The sequence below is a fragment of the Mesoplodon densirostris genome, chromosome 11 (genome assembly GCF_025265405.1).
Source record: "Mesoplodon densirostris isolate mMesDen1 chromosome 11, mMesDen1 primary haplotype, whole genome shotgun sequence".
Lineage (NCBI taxonomy): Eukaryota > Metazoa > Chordata > Mammalia > Artiodactyla > Ziphiidae > Mesoplodon > Mesoplodon densirostris.
The window spans coordinates 23,861,127-23,877,757 of NC_082671.1; the positions used below are offsets into that span (position 1 = coordinate 23,861,127).

The 16,631-nt window shown below is 38.2% G+C and overlaps 1 protein-coding gene across 1 annotated transcript in view; it reads right to left on the reverse strand.

Annotated features, from left to right (window-relative positions):
* Window positions 1–11,694: 11,694 nt before the first annotated feature.
* Window positions 11,695–16,631, reverse strand: part of INTS13 (integrator complex subunit 13) — a 33,390-nt gene continuing 28,453 nt past the window's right edge. The window contains exons 16-17 of the mRNA XM_060112270.1: window positions 12,837–12,972; window positions 11,695–12,010 (exon numbers count right to left, since the gene is read on the reverse strand). Of these exons, the coding sequence (XP_059968253.1) occupies window positions 11,971–12,010; window positions 12,837–12,972 (176 nt within the window). The 3' untranslated portion in view covers window positions 11,695–11,970. The remainder of the gene's footprint in view (window positions 12,011–12,836; window positions 12,973–16,631) is intronic.

The following is a 16,631-nucleotide window of genomic DNA, read 5'->3' on the forward strand; positions in this document are numbered from 1 at the left end:
GAGCGCATTTAGTAATTGCAGGGACTACTATCCAGTACTTCCATTTAAGAGGGGGGCCACTGTTGGTCTAGATGCAAAAGATGTGAGATAAAGAAGTGCAAGAGAGCAAAGCAAAAGGGAGGATGCAAGGAAAAGAGGGATACAGAAGGATGAAAGAAAAAAAAGAATGCAAGGAAGGAAAGGACACAAGGTAGGATGAAAGGAAGGACACAAGGAAGAACACAAGGGTGGGAAGGATAGGAAAGATCACAGGGAAGAGAAGAGAAGGGACAGAAAGGAACAGGACAGGCGCAGTAAGAGTGAAAGTCTTATTGTGTGCCAGGTAATAACTTGCGAAGTGCATATATCAATTAATATTCAAAATAGCTCTGCAAGGGAAATTTTTATACCCTTTCTCTACTCGAAGAAACAGAAGCTCAGATCAGTTAAATAACTCAAAACTTTCTAACTCCAAAACAACTTTCCCACTGAAATTCTTACCTTCTGATTGAAGTCAGAACACCTGAATTAGGATCAGGTACTTACTCTGTGCCTTTGGACATTTTTCTTAGCACTTTGAATCTCAGCTTCTTCAACTATAAATTAGGGATTATAATAATTGTCCTCCCTAGCCTCCTAGTTACTGGAGGTAACAATAAACGATGTAGGAGAGAATACTATATATACCCTGAAGGCCTACATAAAAATAAGGGATTGCTAATAAAGCAATAATCCATGCTGTATTGTTCTTTTAAATCTTCAGTATTAGGGCCCACGGGGGCTCAAAGGAGTTTTCCACCATCATAGCTGAAATTACTCTTAAAGCAGCTGCCGAAACTCTTGGTGTTCAAGACCGTCTCTTTTTGGTACACACACTGGCAGACTATTTCCACCTGGATCCTTCTTTAGTGACTATGAGCACATTCAGAAGCAAGGTAAACAAGCACCTCTGGAAACTTCCAGTGTTGGCTGAAGATCCTAGGCAAGTCATTCCGTTACAAGGTCACTCTGTACAATTCCACTGGTCTATGGAACGTGAGGTTTCTACAGCACTACCAGAGCTAATGCAAGTTTTTCAACAGCATGCTTCCTCTAAGTATCTTGCCCAAATTTTAGGATATAAGATTGAAGGTTGGAGGTTACTTCAAAAATCTCAAAGAAGACCCAGGCAGTTAAGGGCTATCCCAGTCCCAACAGTAGGGCCAAATGAAATGACAAGAAAACCAAACAACCCTTTCTCTGTTTCATTACCCACCTTAGTGACTCCTTGGATCCCTAAAGATGAGGCCTCTTCAATTTCTGGCTTATTTGCTGCCTTAAGACAGATCACTCCTATCCTCCATCCTGACTTTATTCCAGGTACTCCAAAGTATACAAAGATGACAAGGCCACTGCATACAGTAGCATCACAGAATTCATTAAAGGAAATGTCCTTGACAACAAACCTTGAATATTTTTTTGCTTTTCCTGAGGTCCTTCCTTCTATGGTATTAACAGCTACTTCATTCACAGATTCTGACTTCCTTCAGAGTAGAACTTCTACAGTATCAGTGTTATTAGAAAAACTAGACTTGACAGAGTGGGAGATAAAGGGGCACACCCCAATCCACGGAACAAAAATACAAAAGCATCCTGTTTTATCTGACCTTGTCTCAGAGTCAGTTAGTCAACCTTGGTATTCACGAGCCTTTCTTGCCTCATCCAAGTACTCTCATTTTCCTGGGTCCTCAGTCTCTGAGGAGGTGATACAGCATGTGGCCACACCTTCCGAGGGACTATCTTCAATGACAACATTCCCCTGCAGATGGAGTGGCTCTCACCCAGTCTACCTGGGAAGGTTTGTACAGTCACCTGACAGTCTCCTGATACCTGCAGCCTCAGCGAGGGAGATATCGGCAGTCTCGCATTTTCCCCTTGAGTTCAGCCAGTTGCCCCTGTCAAGCTGGCTGAGGCAGGAGCATCTTCATGAGCATGGTCATGTGTCTGAGACTCCTGAAGTTTCTCAGTGGATTCATTCATTCCCCACGCCTACAGAGACAGTTTCACCTCTTGGCATGAGCGTAAATACCAAATTTGCATGGGATAGTACATTTGACTCAACTCTTTTGCTGTGGGAAACTGCTCAGTTCCCCAGCAACCAATCAGAGGAAGACTCATCATCTGATGTGATTTTGAAAACTCAATCTTATTCTAAGGAGACCTCATCATTTATTCATTTACCTGATTTATCGGATTCATCCCTTTCTGAGCTGCCCAAATTTGCAAATGCATTTGAGTTACCTGAAAGCATGGGCTCAAAGACTATAATGCATTTTCTTAGTGACTGGTATTCAGGCATAGAACATCTAGCTTTCAGCAAATTCTCAAGAACTAGCCAAACTTCACCAGGCGACACAATGTTTAACCTGGATCCTACTGGAATGGTGGTTAAGTCACCCACATACCTCCCAAAACTTATTGACAAGATATGGGACTATTTCTGACGTTAACAACATGCAAGGTAAGATTGTGGTAGTTGCTTAGTTTTCTAGTTACTATATTTTTCAGTGAATCTTTATACTAACAAGTAGTAACCAAATAATGTTGGTTAAAATATTCAGATTAAAATAGTGTTAAGATTAAAATACAGTGCCTAATGTTAACTGTGATGACGTTATGAGTGCTGTATTTTCCTCTGTCTATATTTTCTGTATTTTCCAATATTTCTACAAGGAGCATAGTGATTTTCAGGAGGAAAAAATTTTAAGAAAATATTATATAAGAAAAGTCAACAAAATGAAGTACCCATTTTATGCCCTCTACACATTAAATACAATTCAGATTTATCAAAGATTCACAGACGTGGAAGGAACTTCAAGCCATCACTTAGACCATACTCTGTCTAGTTATTATTATTCCTTAATTATCTCAGAAAGACACTGATAATCTGTTGCAACCTTATGGCTCATCATAATTAGAAAAAGGCTTGCTAACAAATTCAATCTCTATTGGTAAAATTAAGACCATCTTCTCTCTCACCATATACTCTAAACACAGGCAGTATTGTGATTAAGAATTCAGTATCTATAGTCAGACAAGGGTTCAAAATCTAGCTCTATAACATACTATTTGTGTGACCTTGAGTAGCTACTTAATTTTATTATTTTATTTTCATCATTTATAAACTGAGGATGATCATTATCCCAATATGTTTGTTGTGAAGGTAAAATGAAATATGTACTTAGTGCAGTGCCTGGCATTGGGTGAATGTTCTTTAAATGCAACCTGTTATCATGTCTGCCCAGCTTCTCTTTTCTGAACTAGGTAACCCATATCGGAGAGATTCTCTTAGAACTTGTTTCATATTGAAGCATACTTGTATGGTAACTTCCACGGAAAATTGCATGGATGATTTTTAATTCTGGGGGATTTCCTATGTTTCAATTAAACATCTAATTTAAATTGAGGCTCACCATTTTATCTGGATTCACTACAGAGTTTCCAGAGACATCATTTAGACAAGGTACAACCAGTTTGTCTCTCACTAAATATGAACTGCTTCACGCAACAAAGATTCTGAAGACATGTGCTCTCCATCCTGAATCTCAGAAACCCGAGGACATGTCACCCCCAGGTAAGCAATTCTATCGCCAAGGAGGGAAAGCTGATGGAACTTGAGCCTGTTTGAAACTTATCTCCCTGGTAGTTAGAACATACACCGTTAGTCAATCCCATGAAATATGCAACAGTGCTCAGATCTCCCTTCAAAATAGTCTTTCCTTCATCAAGTAATTGCCCCATTCTGTCTTCTAGATTCATTGCTTTTTCCTAGTATGACACTCTTCTTTCCAACTTAGTGCGACTCACAATATCTAAAGCCACCTGCCTTTGTTATATTGCAGGATATTCCCATTTTTGCGATAGTCACCTACCTCATCGTCTCTCTCAGACAACACCAAACCTTTTCTGTGCAGAGCTTGAATTGTTTTCTAGATGCTTTGGGATTTAAATGTGTTCTTTGAAATTAGAGCACTAGTTCATTACTATGTTTCTGTTCAGTTATACAACTGTTATGTCCTGAACTTTATAAAATGTCCCTGTTGAGCTTTTTAACATAGACATACAGACACACACACGCACAAACACACACACACAGTTTAGAAATTTGAGCCCACTGCCAAAATAATGTTTTTCTGAAGCCCTCTAACCCAGACTTAGTTACTTGATACTACTAATGAGCTAATCTCAAGATCTTCTTCCATACTATAATTTAAGGCTGAGAGGATTAGGAACTTTGGAAACTAACAAGCTCTGTGAATATGAAGAAGTAGCATCAAAGCTATAATGCAAACTCTACCAGTTGATGATAAGACAGAAGATAAAGAAGGTCAGAGGAGAGGGAGAGGGAAGCGAGAGAAAGAAAACCGAAAGAGAAAGTGCAGACAGAGCTTAAGGTGGATGAACCTGACCCTTGAGTAGATGGAGGAAGTGTCCCCAAATCAAAGGCTAAAAACAGAGATGAAAGAAGTCAGTCTCTTTCACTCCTTCCTGGAGTTACTTATGTGGAACCCAAATACAGGATGTCTGTGATTTCCCACATTCCTATGCAAATCAGGTCCAAAACTGAATATGGGGGAGGAAATAAGTCAACCACCAAGACAACCTTAAACATCTAAATAAGAATGGTTTTTGTTGAAATTTGTTTCTTGTTTGCTCCTTCTAGGTCAACCCAACACATCTCCAACAGTTGTTAATCCAATTCAACTGATAACAGCAACTGTCGGGCACAGACTCCATTTCCCAATCCATCCTGACACATTTTATGATCAGGAAGATGGCAGCTCAACTCATTTGACACTTGCAATAAAATCAGTAAGTGAATATCCTTCAGGCTCAGAAAGCTGGCTGCAATTTAACTTGACTCATCAAATACTACATGGATATCCCCTAGAACTGGATTTTCAGTATTCCCCTCAGGAATTTATTCTTCATGCCACAGATTCTGGGGGCCTGGCTGCTCAGATGCTTTTCACCATTGAACTGAAGCTGCCCAGAAGTACACCCTGCCACACTTACACTCTGCGCACTAAAAACAGTTTCTACTCATTTATCAAGAAGAGAGAGAGGATTAGTTTGTTTTTTGCTAAACTCACTGACTATCTAAACTCCAGTAGCCCTGAACAAATTGTATTAACCACCCTGAGACCAGGGTCTACAATTATATCCTGGTATAACAGAACCTTATGTGAAGTCAATGGCAGTTCTCTGAAAAGGTGTCCTAACAGAAAAATTCAGGAAGTGATGTTTAAACTAAGAAGGCCTGATGGGAATGTCCATCCAGATTTTGCATATGCTATGTCACCGGAATACAAAATTGGCACAATTGAGAACATCACATATGGTGGAATCTGCCTTATTCTGGAGCCAGATAATGGGTCGTTAATTGAAAACAGCATTCTTGCCTCATCTAACATAGAAAATACCCACTGGATTAGAAATCTTATTTTGGTTTTGTTGGTAAGTATGTGTATACTGATTGTGGCAATAGCAGCAAGTGTAGCTTACCATTTCTATAGGAACTATAAGACTTTTCTTATTCCTCAGTCCCTGGTGTTTCAAGGGAGAACCTTAATAAGAAATTCAGACCAAGAAATGTACGTACTAAGGCCGAGAAAGCCCCCTATCCTGGAGTGTGAAGTTCCACCCTCACCTGGATTATGGAGAGGGACACCATTGTCTTCTCAACATCAACCTTACAGAGAAAACGTGACCTCTGCCACAGACACAAGAGTAGTCAATCTTCCAGCCTTCAAAACGTCAACTCCCATTCCATAATGAAATGGATCTCACTAGCCAGAGGAGAAGTGAGTAATACTATCAGAAATCCAAATGTATCAACAACTGTATGAGAAACAGGGATAACTGATCTAGAAAGCAGGTAAAATAAACAATTGCTGAGTCAAATTGTAAAAAGATAAGCAATAAATAATTCATCCTCCATGTTAACTGTATTAACATACTACCAATTAATTCTCATCACTTATTTCTCCTTAGAAGCCTGATGGTCAACTATAAATTTATGTCACCCAGACCACCACTACCATAAACAAATCATGTAATGAATCATCCATTATGGAAAGAAATTGCATCACTGGCAACAGCATTTCCAAATGTAAAAAATGCTGTAAACTGCCACCCAAGATACTCATTACAACCTTCAGTATGAAGGCATAAATAATATAACTATTCTGTTGCTGTTGGATGGAATGTTTTGTATGTCTGCTAGGTTCATATGGTCTAAGTAATGTTGGTTACAGTCCAATTTTTTTTTTTTGGTTTTATATCTGGATTATTTATCCATTGTTGAAATTAGGGTACTGAAGTCCCCTACTATTACTGTATTGTTACAATACAATAATATTAATCCTTTCAGATCAGTTAGCATTTTCTGAATATATTAAGGTGCTCAATTATGGATGCATATATATATATGATTCTTATATCTTCTTGATGAATTGACCCCTTTACCATTATATAACGACCTTCTCTGTCTCTTACCATTTTTGGCTTTAAGTCTATGTTGTCTGATCTAAGTATAGCTACCCTGCTCTCTTTCGGTTTCCACTTGCATGGAATATGTTTTTCCTCTCTTCATTTTGAGCCAATGTGTGTCCTTAAAGCTGAAGTGAGTCTCTTGTAGGCAGCATATAGTTGTATCTTGTTGTTTGTTGGTTTTTTTTATCCATCCAGCCACTATATGTCTTTTAATTGGAGAATTCAATGTATTTACATTTTGAGTACTTATTGATAGGTAAGGACTTAGTAATGTCATCTCTTTTCCTGGCTGTTTTGTATTTCTTGCGTTCCTTTCTTCTTCTCTTGCTACCTTCGTGAACTGATGATTTTCTGAAGTGGTATGCTTTGATTCCCTGCTCTTTATGTTTTGTGAATCTACTGTAGATTTTTGCTTTGTGGTTACCATGAGGCTTACATAAAATATCTTATACATATATCAGTCTATTTTATACTGTTAATAACTTAACTTCAATCACACACAAAAGCTCTACACGTTTACTACCCCCTTCAAGCTTTTGATGTCACACTTTTTTTTTTTTTTGCGGTACGCAGGCCTCTCACTGTTGTGGCCTCTCCAGTCGTGGAGCACAGGCTCCGGATGGGCAGGCTCAGTGGCCATGGCTCACGGGCCCAGCCACTCCATGGCATGTGGGATCTTCCCAGACCGGGGTACGAACCCGTGTCCCCTGCATCGGCAGGCGGACTCTCAACCACTGCGCCAACAGGGAAGCCCCTACCTCTTTTATATTGTATATTCATTAACAAATTATTGTAGCTATAGTTATTTTTAACACTCTTGTCCTTTAACCTTTACACTAGAGTTAAGTGGTTAATACTTCACAATATTATAGTATTATTCTAAATTTGACTATACACTTACCTTTACCACTACATTTTCATGTTTCTATGTTACTAATTACTGTCCTTTCATTTCAACTCGAAGAATTCTTTCAGCATTTCTCATAAGGCAGGTCTAGCAGTGATAATTCCCTTAGCTTTTGTTTGTCTGGGAAAGTTCTTTCTCTCTCCTTCATTTCTGAAGAACAGCTTTGCCATGTAAAATACTCGTTTGGCAGCTTTTTCCTTTCAGCAATTTGGATATATCATCCCACTCTCTCTTGGCCTATAAGGTCTCTGCTGAGAATCCACTGATAATCTTTTGGGGGTTCCCTTATAAGTTACTAGCTTTTTCCTCCCTCTTGCTGCTTTTAAGAGTCTCTGTTTTTGATTTTTGACACTTGTATTACAGTGTATTTTGGAAAGGAGCTTTTTAAGTTAATTTGTTTGATGACATATGAACTACATGTACTTGGATATCTGAATCTCCCCCCAGATTTGGTAAGTTCTGTCATTATTTCTTTTTTTTTAAATTTATTTGTTTATTTTTGGCTGTGTTGGGTCTTCGTTGCTGTGCGCGGGCCCTCTCCAGCTGTGGCGAGTGGGGGCCACCCCTCACCGCAGTGCGCGGGCCTCTCATTGCGGCAGGCCCTCCCCTTGTGGAGCATGGGCTCCAGAGCACAGGCTCAGCAGTTGTGGTGAACAGGCCCAGCCGCTCTGCAGCATGTGGGATCCTCCCGGACCAGGGATCGAACCCGCATCCCCCGCACAGGCAGGCGGACTCCCAACCATTGCACCACCAGGGAAGCCCTGTCACTATTTCTTTAAATAAGTTTTCTGCCCCCTTCCTGCTCTCTTCTTCTGGAACTCCAGTAATTCACCAACTGGCTCTTTTGAGGGTAGCCCATAGAACACATAGGCTTGTTCACTCCTTTTCATTCTTTTTTCTTTGTACTCCTCTGACTGGATAATTTCAGTTATGTCTTCTGTCTCACAGATTCTTTCTTCTGATTGATCCATTCTGTTTTTGCTGCTCTCTAGTACATTTTCTATTTCATTTCATTCATTGTATTCTTTATCTCAGGAATTTGTATGGTTTATGACCTCCTTTTATTAAACTTCTCATTTTGTTCATGTATTTTTGTCCCTGATTTTGTTGAATTGTCTTTGTTTTCTTGTAGCTTATTGTGTTCCCTGGTCAACAGCTATTTTAAATTCTTTACTGAGTAAATTGCAGATCTCCATGTTTTGGGGTTGTCACTGGAAGATTGTGATCCTTTGGTGGTGTCATGTTACCTTGATTTTTCATATTTCTTGAAGTTTTGTATTGCTTTTTTTGCTTTTGAAGTAGCAGTCACCTCCTCTAGTCTTTACTAACTGCCTGTGGGACAGAGATACCTTCTGTCAGCCCTGCTAGGTGTTCAGAGGCTCTCTCAGACCTCCTGTGAATACACCTGCTCCACGCTCCTTTCTCCCTCTTGTGGAAAAATTCCTAAGCTTATCTACCTTCTCTGGATTCTAAAATACAGCAGGCCAAGTGCTGACAGTGTCTCTTTGTTTTCCCAAAGGTGGCTAAAGCTCAAGTTTGTAGTTTCACCCTTGCCTGCAGATTTCAATCCAGCTTTCTGCATGTGCTCACTAGCTGTCTGTCAAAGCTCACTCTCACTGCTGCCATCAGCAGTGCACAAAGGGAGCTGGCCACAGCATGGTAGGGGTCTCTGGGTGAGGCATGCAGAGCACGGAGGGTTGTCCATGGGCTAGCTGGGCAGATCCAAGGTGAGGTGTTCCCAGCAGCTGGTGGACGGGCTTTTTGATAGAGTCTACAACACAGTAAGATCCGCATCCCTTTATAATGCCCTCTGAGAATCCTATCTGCCACTCTCCCAGCATCTTCCCACCCCCTCCCACCAACCCCCTTGTCTTGTAGCTCACAATTCAGTACTCTGGATGGGGCAACAAGGAAATGAGCCCCCTTGGCAACGTTCCACACAGCTGGAGAAGTTGGGTGCTCACCCACACACTCTCACTTTCCCCCACAGGAGAAATCATGGGCTGAGCTCTCTTTTGGCCCTAAGCTGTGTCATCACCTTGGAGGAAGGGTAATGCGGGTAATGTCAAGCTATTTCTCTTATCTACTCCAGTGCTTCCAGATGCATGTTTTATTTTACTCCAATGGTATGCTGAAACCTCTCACCTAGAAACCTGGAGTTCCACAAGGCTCTCATATCCATGGATGAGTGCCTAAGATAGTGTTTTCCAGGGGTTCCCAGACTGTGGCTGAGAGGGTATGGAGCCTCTTCATGGGCTACCGCAGGGTCCACAGCTGAGACCAAGGTTTGTCTGCCTATTTATCAAACACACAGGTGGGTGACACCCTTCCCAGGTCACTTGGCATTGGGTGCTGGATGCCACAGCTCCCTCAAAGGCACTTTTGTCCATGGATGGATGTCAAGTTTTTGCTGTTGTTGGGGAGCAAGGGGACAAAAATGAGGGGCATCTTTTGCTACCATGATACTAATATCAGAATTTTATAACTTAAAGGGCACTTATTCTCTCTAGGGTAACTTTCATTCCCACAATCATTAAGTCTGGAAGGGTAATACTTTTTATTTAATTTAAATTTTGTCCACTTCTCTTGACTAGTAAATCCTCAATATGGATGCTGTTTTAGTAGAGCCAACAACTACCAGTCATTCTTCTATTTCTGTCCTAAAACAGTCACTTCCACCAAAAGGCTGTAATATGTATCTCAAGATAAGACCAAGAATATATAGCTTGATGCTCTGTGGGAGGTGGAGAAGGAGCTCAATTTTAGGTGCTCAAAAGGCATCTAGTTAAGCAGGTAGAATGAGTCTGCTGGACAATCTTAACGACCAACAATATATGGAATAATACAGAAAGCTACTTGTACAGTCGTTCAAAATGCAGCCACAGAAACATTCTACCAGTTGGTAGAACACAGTAACAGCAGTATATATGCAAAAATAATACTTAAAAATGGAGACTGAAATGTAGATAAGACTGTCAACAAGTAGCGTGGCCTTAGCACATGGGAAAGGAGGAAGCACAAATTGAGAGTAAAAAAAGGGTCTTTGAAATGGGTTATAAAGAAAAGATTTTTGAATCAAGAACTAAAGCAGGGACTCCAACTTGGTACAAGCTGAATGGGTATCAAGGATAAGACACAAAAGGTCAGAACTCAACCACAAGTAAATATGATCAAATAATTCAGTACTGGGTTACAGCTCCTGAAATCTTGCAAGTCTAGGTCATGCTTTTGAGTGGTGTATATCTAAACACAGTGGTAAGGAATAAAAATGGCTCTAGCTTAGGGGAGAGGGCAGATGCAAGGGCTAAGAATGATACAGGAGTTGATAAAGGAGAACAATGTATATTTCACTGGATTGAAAGCCTGCTGAACCCTTATTAAACCACCAGTTATTTTTTTTAAATAAAAAATACTGAACCTCTATATTTAAAAAAAGAGCTTTTCCCCTTCTCTAATAGATACTCAAGGAAAAATGACAAGCCTAGAATTAGCATTTAACATTGAAATAACATGTTTCTTGCAACATGTTATGAGCTTCCAGAAGCAGCACAGGAAGAAGACTCACCAAATATACACCATATAACCATGACATTTCTGAGAGATGAGGAGACCAAGATTCTTTTCTGGGATTAAAACAAGTAACACAGTAACTTTTCTTTCTTCCAAGTCTGCGAAGCAATCTCCTTCATGCTTCTCTTGCAACATGAAAAGTTAATGAACAATAAGTTTTTAGCGTAAAAAGTATATATAACATCATCCAATATGGGTAAACATAAATTTACCCCAACTACCTGAAAACTCTGCTTTTAAGGAGGCAACACACACACAAAACAACTTAAATTAAAATAAACAAACAGGGGCTTCCCTGGTGGCGCAGTGGTTGAGAGTCCGCCTGCTGATGCAGGGGACACGGGTTCGTGCCCCGGTCCGGAAAGATCCCACATGCCGTGGAGCGGCTGGGCCTGTGAGCCATGGCCGCTGAGCCTGCGCGTCTGGAGCCTGTGCTCTGCAACAGGAGAGGCCACAACAGTGAGAGGCCCGCCTACTACAAAAAAAAATAAAAAATAAAAAATAAACAAACAGAAAAACATTATTTTTTGGAAAAGCACTGCATATGCTGCAGGATCATAGGCAATATTTTATATTAAATGTAAATCTCACCCAAATTCTGTTAGAATTTCTTAAAATTGTCAGCCATTATATGAATATTATCTTTTTCCTAAAGGAATACTCCGATATTTTGCATTTCAGATATTTTAAGAGTTTTATTTGGCAAAGAGAAGCCTAAGAATTTTTTAAAAAACATTTCCAGAGGGAACACCCTTTACCATAAAATAAATTTGTTTAATTTGGGAGGACAAATGTATATTTCTGACATATGTGCCAATTTTACAATTAATACAAAAAAGATAAAGTTAGTTGAAATATTTAAAAAATGTAAAAACCAGTCCAGGCAACATAACTATACAATCTTGCTGTAAAAGTTCTTATATCAAATTCCATCCAAAATATTTATGCAATATACTAAATTCAGTTGCTCAAGTCACTCTTCACTGCCGGCTGGCTTTTCCATTTTCTGTTGTCTCCATTCTGAAAAATAGGAGGAAAAAAATGAGTTGGTAAAATAAAACATTCATTAACTACCAATATTTTTTCTCCTTATCTAACTATTAAATGAAATTAAAATTTAATATAGTCATAGAAGAGAAGAATGTAAGCACTTTAGAAAGTGACTAAAGTTAGGGTTCCCCCTGGTTAGTTTAACTTCCTCATTTTGCAAATGAGTGAAAATTGAGGCAGGCCCAGAGAGATTACACGACTTCCCCAAGCTTTCATTTCCAAGGCCACTGTTTTTTTCCCACTATACTGCTCCAAGCAAAACTAAGGGAAAAAATCTCTTCCATTTTGACAAGGATTTATTTCCTTTTCCACTAAAGAAATACCTTTATCAATACATTTTTAAGAGAATTCCTTCCAAAAAAGATTAAAATAACCATTTAAGTTATTTTAGATTTATTCTAATAAATCTTCAATTATTTTTAGATTTTAGATTTATTCAATTAAAATCAATATTCCTAATACTGTATTACTTACGAGGAAATATTTTCTCCCTGTTATTTTACACAAGAGTCAGTGCTGCATACTACGTTTTCTCTACAATTTTTCCCTCTATGATGTTTAATGAACATTCATGGTTACAGTCAATAATATCAGGTCTTTTACAAGTACCAAGAATCAAAGAAGGTAATTTTTTTTCTCTTCATAAGTAACATGTATGAGTCCATAATATTATAAGTAATAAAAGCTATTATAAGTAATAAAAAAATTGCTGAACACAACAAACAAGCAGCGTTTATTTTTTAAACTTACTATAAGGCAATTAACAAAGCTAATTTCTACAGTTATGAATACAAACCCATTTTCCTCTTTAAGGTGTTGATATAACTCAGCTCTGTTATTAACAGAGTTCAAACGTCCAGCAAACTCCTGATGTTTTCTGGAATTGGCAGTATTGATTCTATTACTCCATAAGGATAATAAGGACACTGGTCCTGGTGTAATATTTGAAAGAGAACAAAGGTAGAATAATTCATTACTTCAAAATTTACAAACTTAACAAATTTATCCCTTAGTCTATTGTTCACTTTATATAATTTAAGCAATATCATCTTCCCTTTATTCTAAAATTTGTATGTGTTTAGGGGTCCCCAAGACCACCTACTAGAGGTTCAGTGATTTGCTGGAAGGACTCAAATGACTAAACATAAAGTTACAGTCACAGCTAGGAATCGTTACAACAGCACAGTAAGGACACATAGCCAAACCAGTGTGGGGAAAAGGCACAGTAGTCAAAGACTAGAGGAATCCATTTGCAGGCTTTCCATGCTCTCTCCCTCCCATGAGGGTTCACACAAGAGTGCATACTCCCTCCAGCAGCAAAAATGCAGCGATGTGTGTACAATATTTCTGCCAGAAAAGCACATTTAAGATTCCAGAGTTCAAGGTTTTTCTGGGGGCTGGTCACGTAGGCATTCCCTGCCTAATTACAACTATCAAAATTACAGACTCCCAGAAGGAAAGCAGGTGTTCAGTTCAGATATAAGGCAAAATAACTTCATCATTTGGGGAATGTTTCAAAAGCCATATTCCCAGATGTCAGCCAAGGGCCAAACTTGAAAGCAGGCTTTTCTAATGATAATAGCCTCAGGCTTGCTATAGTTAACTCTTTTCTGCACAAAAGGCAAAAAACATTCTCTAACATCATATACAAAAATAAACTCAAAATGGATTAAAGACCTAAATGTAAGACCATTAACCATAAAACTCCTAAAGGAAAACATAGGTAGAATACTCTGACATAAATCATAGCAATTATTTTTTTCTGATCTGTTTCCTAAAGCAAAAATAAACAAATGGAACCTAATTAAACTTAGAAGCTTTTGCACAGCAAAGGAAACCATCAACAAAACAAAAACACAAGCTACCAAATGGGATAAAATATTTGCAAATGATATGACTGATAAGGGGTTAACATCCAAAATATAAAAACAGCCCTTACAACTCAACATCAAAACAAACAAACAACTTGATTTAAAAATGGGCAAAAGACCCGAATAGGCATTTTTCCAAAGAGGAAATGCAGATGGCCAACAGGCACGTGAAAAGATGCTCAAATCAGTAATAATCAGGGAAATGAAAATCAAAACCACAGTGAGATATCACCTCACACCTGTGAGAATGGCTACTGTCAAAAAGAACACAGATAACAAACGCTGGCAAGGATATGCAGAAAAGGGAACCCTTGTGCACTGTTGGTGGGAATGTAAATTGGTGCATCCACTGTGGAAAACAGTATGGAGGTTTCTCAAAAAACTAAAAATAGAACTACCATATGACCCAGCAATTCCACTCCTGGGTATATATCCAAAAAAACCCAAAAACACTAATTCAAAAAGATACATGCACCCCAATGTTCATAGCAACATTATTTACAATTGTCAAAATATGGAAGCAACCTAAGTGTTCATCAACAGATGAATAAAGATGTGGTGTGTGTGTGTGTGTGTGTGTGTGTGTATGTATACATCTATACACATACATACAATGGGAGACTACTCAGCCACAAAAAGGAATGAAATTTTGCCATATGCAACAACACAGATGAACTTGGAGGGTATTATGCTAAGTGAAAGAAGTCAGATGGAGAAAGACAAATACTGTATGATATCACTTATATGTGGAATCTCAAAAATACAACAAACTAGTGAATATAACAAAAAAGAAGCAGACTCACAGATATAGAAAACAAACTAGTAATTACCAGTGGGGAGAAGAAAGGGGGAAGGGCTATAAGTGGGAGGAGGGAAGGGGGAGGGGGTTAAGAGGTATAAACTATTATGCATAAAATTAGCTACAAGGATATATTGTACAACACTGGGAATACAGCTAATATTTTATAATAACTATAAATGGAGGATAACATTTAAAAATTGTGAACCACTATACTGTACATCTGTAACATATAATATTGTACATCAACTATACTTTAATAAAAATAAATAAATAAATAGATAGATAAATAAAATTATAGCACTCCTAAAAGAAAACATAGAAATAAATCTTTGTGACTTTGGATTAGCAAAGATTTCTCATATATAACACCAAAAGCACATCATAAAAGAAAAAAATTTATATATTGAACTTCATCAAAATTAGAAACTTCTGCCCTGCAAAAGTCGCTCTCAGGAGAGGGACAATCCACAGACTTGGAGAAAACATTTGCAAATCACATATCCAACATAAGATTTGTACCCAGAATAAATTAAAAATTCTCAAAATTCAACAATAACCACCCCCACAAACAACCCAATTTAAAAATGAGCAAAATATCTGAATGGACCTTCATCAAAGAAGATACACAGCTGGCAAATAAGCAAATGAAATGACACTCGCCATCATTAGTCATGAGAGAAAATATAAATTAAAACCACAAGGAAATACTACTACATACTTATTAGGAGAGAAAAAAAAAAATCGTGACAATACCAAGTGCTACCAAGGGTGCAGAACAACCAGAACTCTCACTAACTGCTGGTGGGAATGCACATGTACAGCCACTTGGAAAAATGAGGTGGCACTTTCTAATAAAGTCAGTCATATACAATGGAATAAAAAAAACCAATGATAAACACACAACACAGATGAATCACAAATGCGTTATGTTCTATGAAATAAGCCAACCTCAAAAGGCAGCACACTCTATGATTTTATTTATATGACATTCTGAGAAAGGCACAATCATAGGGGGAAAAAGACACATCCATGGTTATGAGGGATTGGGGGTAGGGCAGTGTAAGACGAGCACAACTGTTCTATATCCGACTGTGGTAGTGGCTGTTACACAACTGTATACAAGGTCTAAACTCATAGACTGTGCACCAGAAAGAGTTTATATTACTGCATATAAATTTTCCATAATAACAAAATTAGAAACATTTTTTCTTACTATAAAACTAATACATATTCATTAGATAAAGTGTAGAAAAAAGCAAAACATAAAGAGGGGATAAATCACCGATAATACTACTACTCTAACAACCATACATATTTTTTTAATGCCAATCTATAGCAATAAAATTACATTTGGGTTTTTCTATTATTGCATTACACAAAGAGAGGTGAACAGATTTTCACCAAATCTATAGGGCATGTTTGGAATAGCCTAACCTTCCATGCAGACTACACAGCAAGCACAAAATTCACTTTGGAGAGCCCTAGGAAGTTATTTTCCAAAGCAGATGAAACTGAGGTACAACAAAAGACCCATATCAAATTGCTGATCAGAAGAGACATATGACTTAGGTTGTAAAATAGAATGAAAAAAGAAACAAACAAGTTGCAAGTACCAGTCTTGAATGGAAAGTTACAAGGGCAGGCAGTGATTTGCAATCAAGTTGCTTCTCGTATGGGCCACTCTATATAGTGTTTCTAGGGTGAAAAGCTTCAGGGATCTATTTAATTGAATTATAGCTGATATTTCATCTAAGTGACATGCTCTAGTGCATACGTGTATAAAAATTTCTTTTAAAATAAAGTGGACATCATGGTATATATGGCTGTGTAACCTGCATTTTAAATTTAACTTATTATACATTAATTCATTAATTTTTTCATTTAACAAATAATAATTGAACTTCTACTATAAACGAGG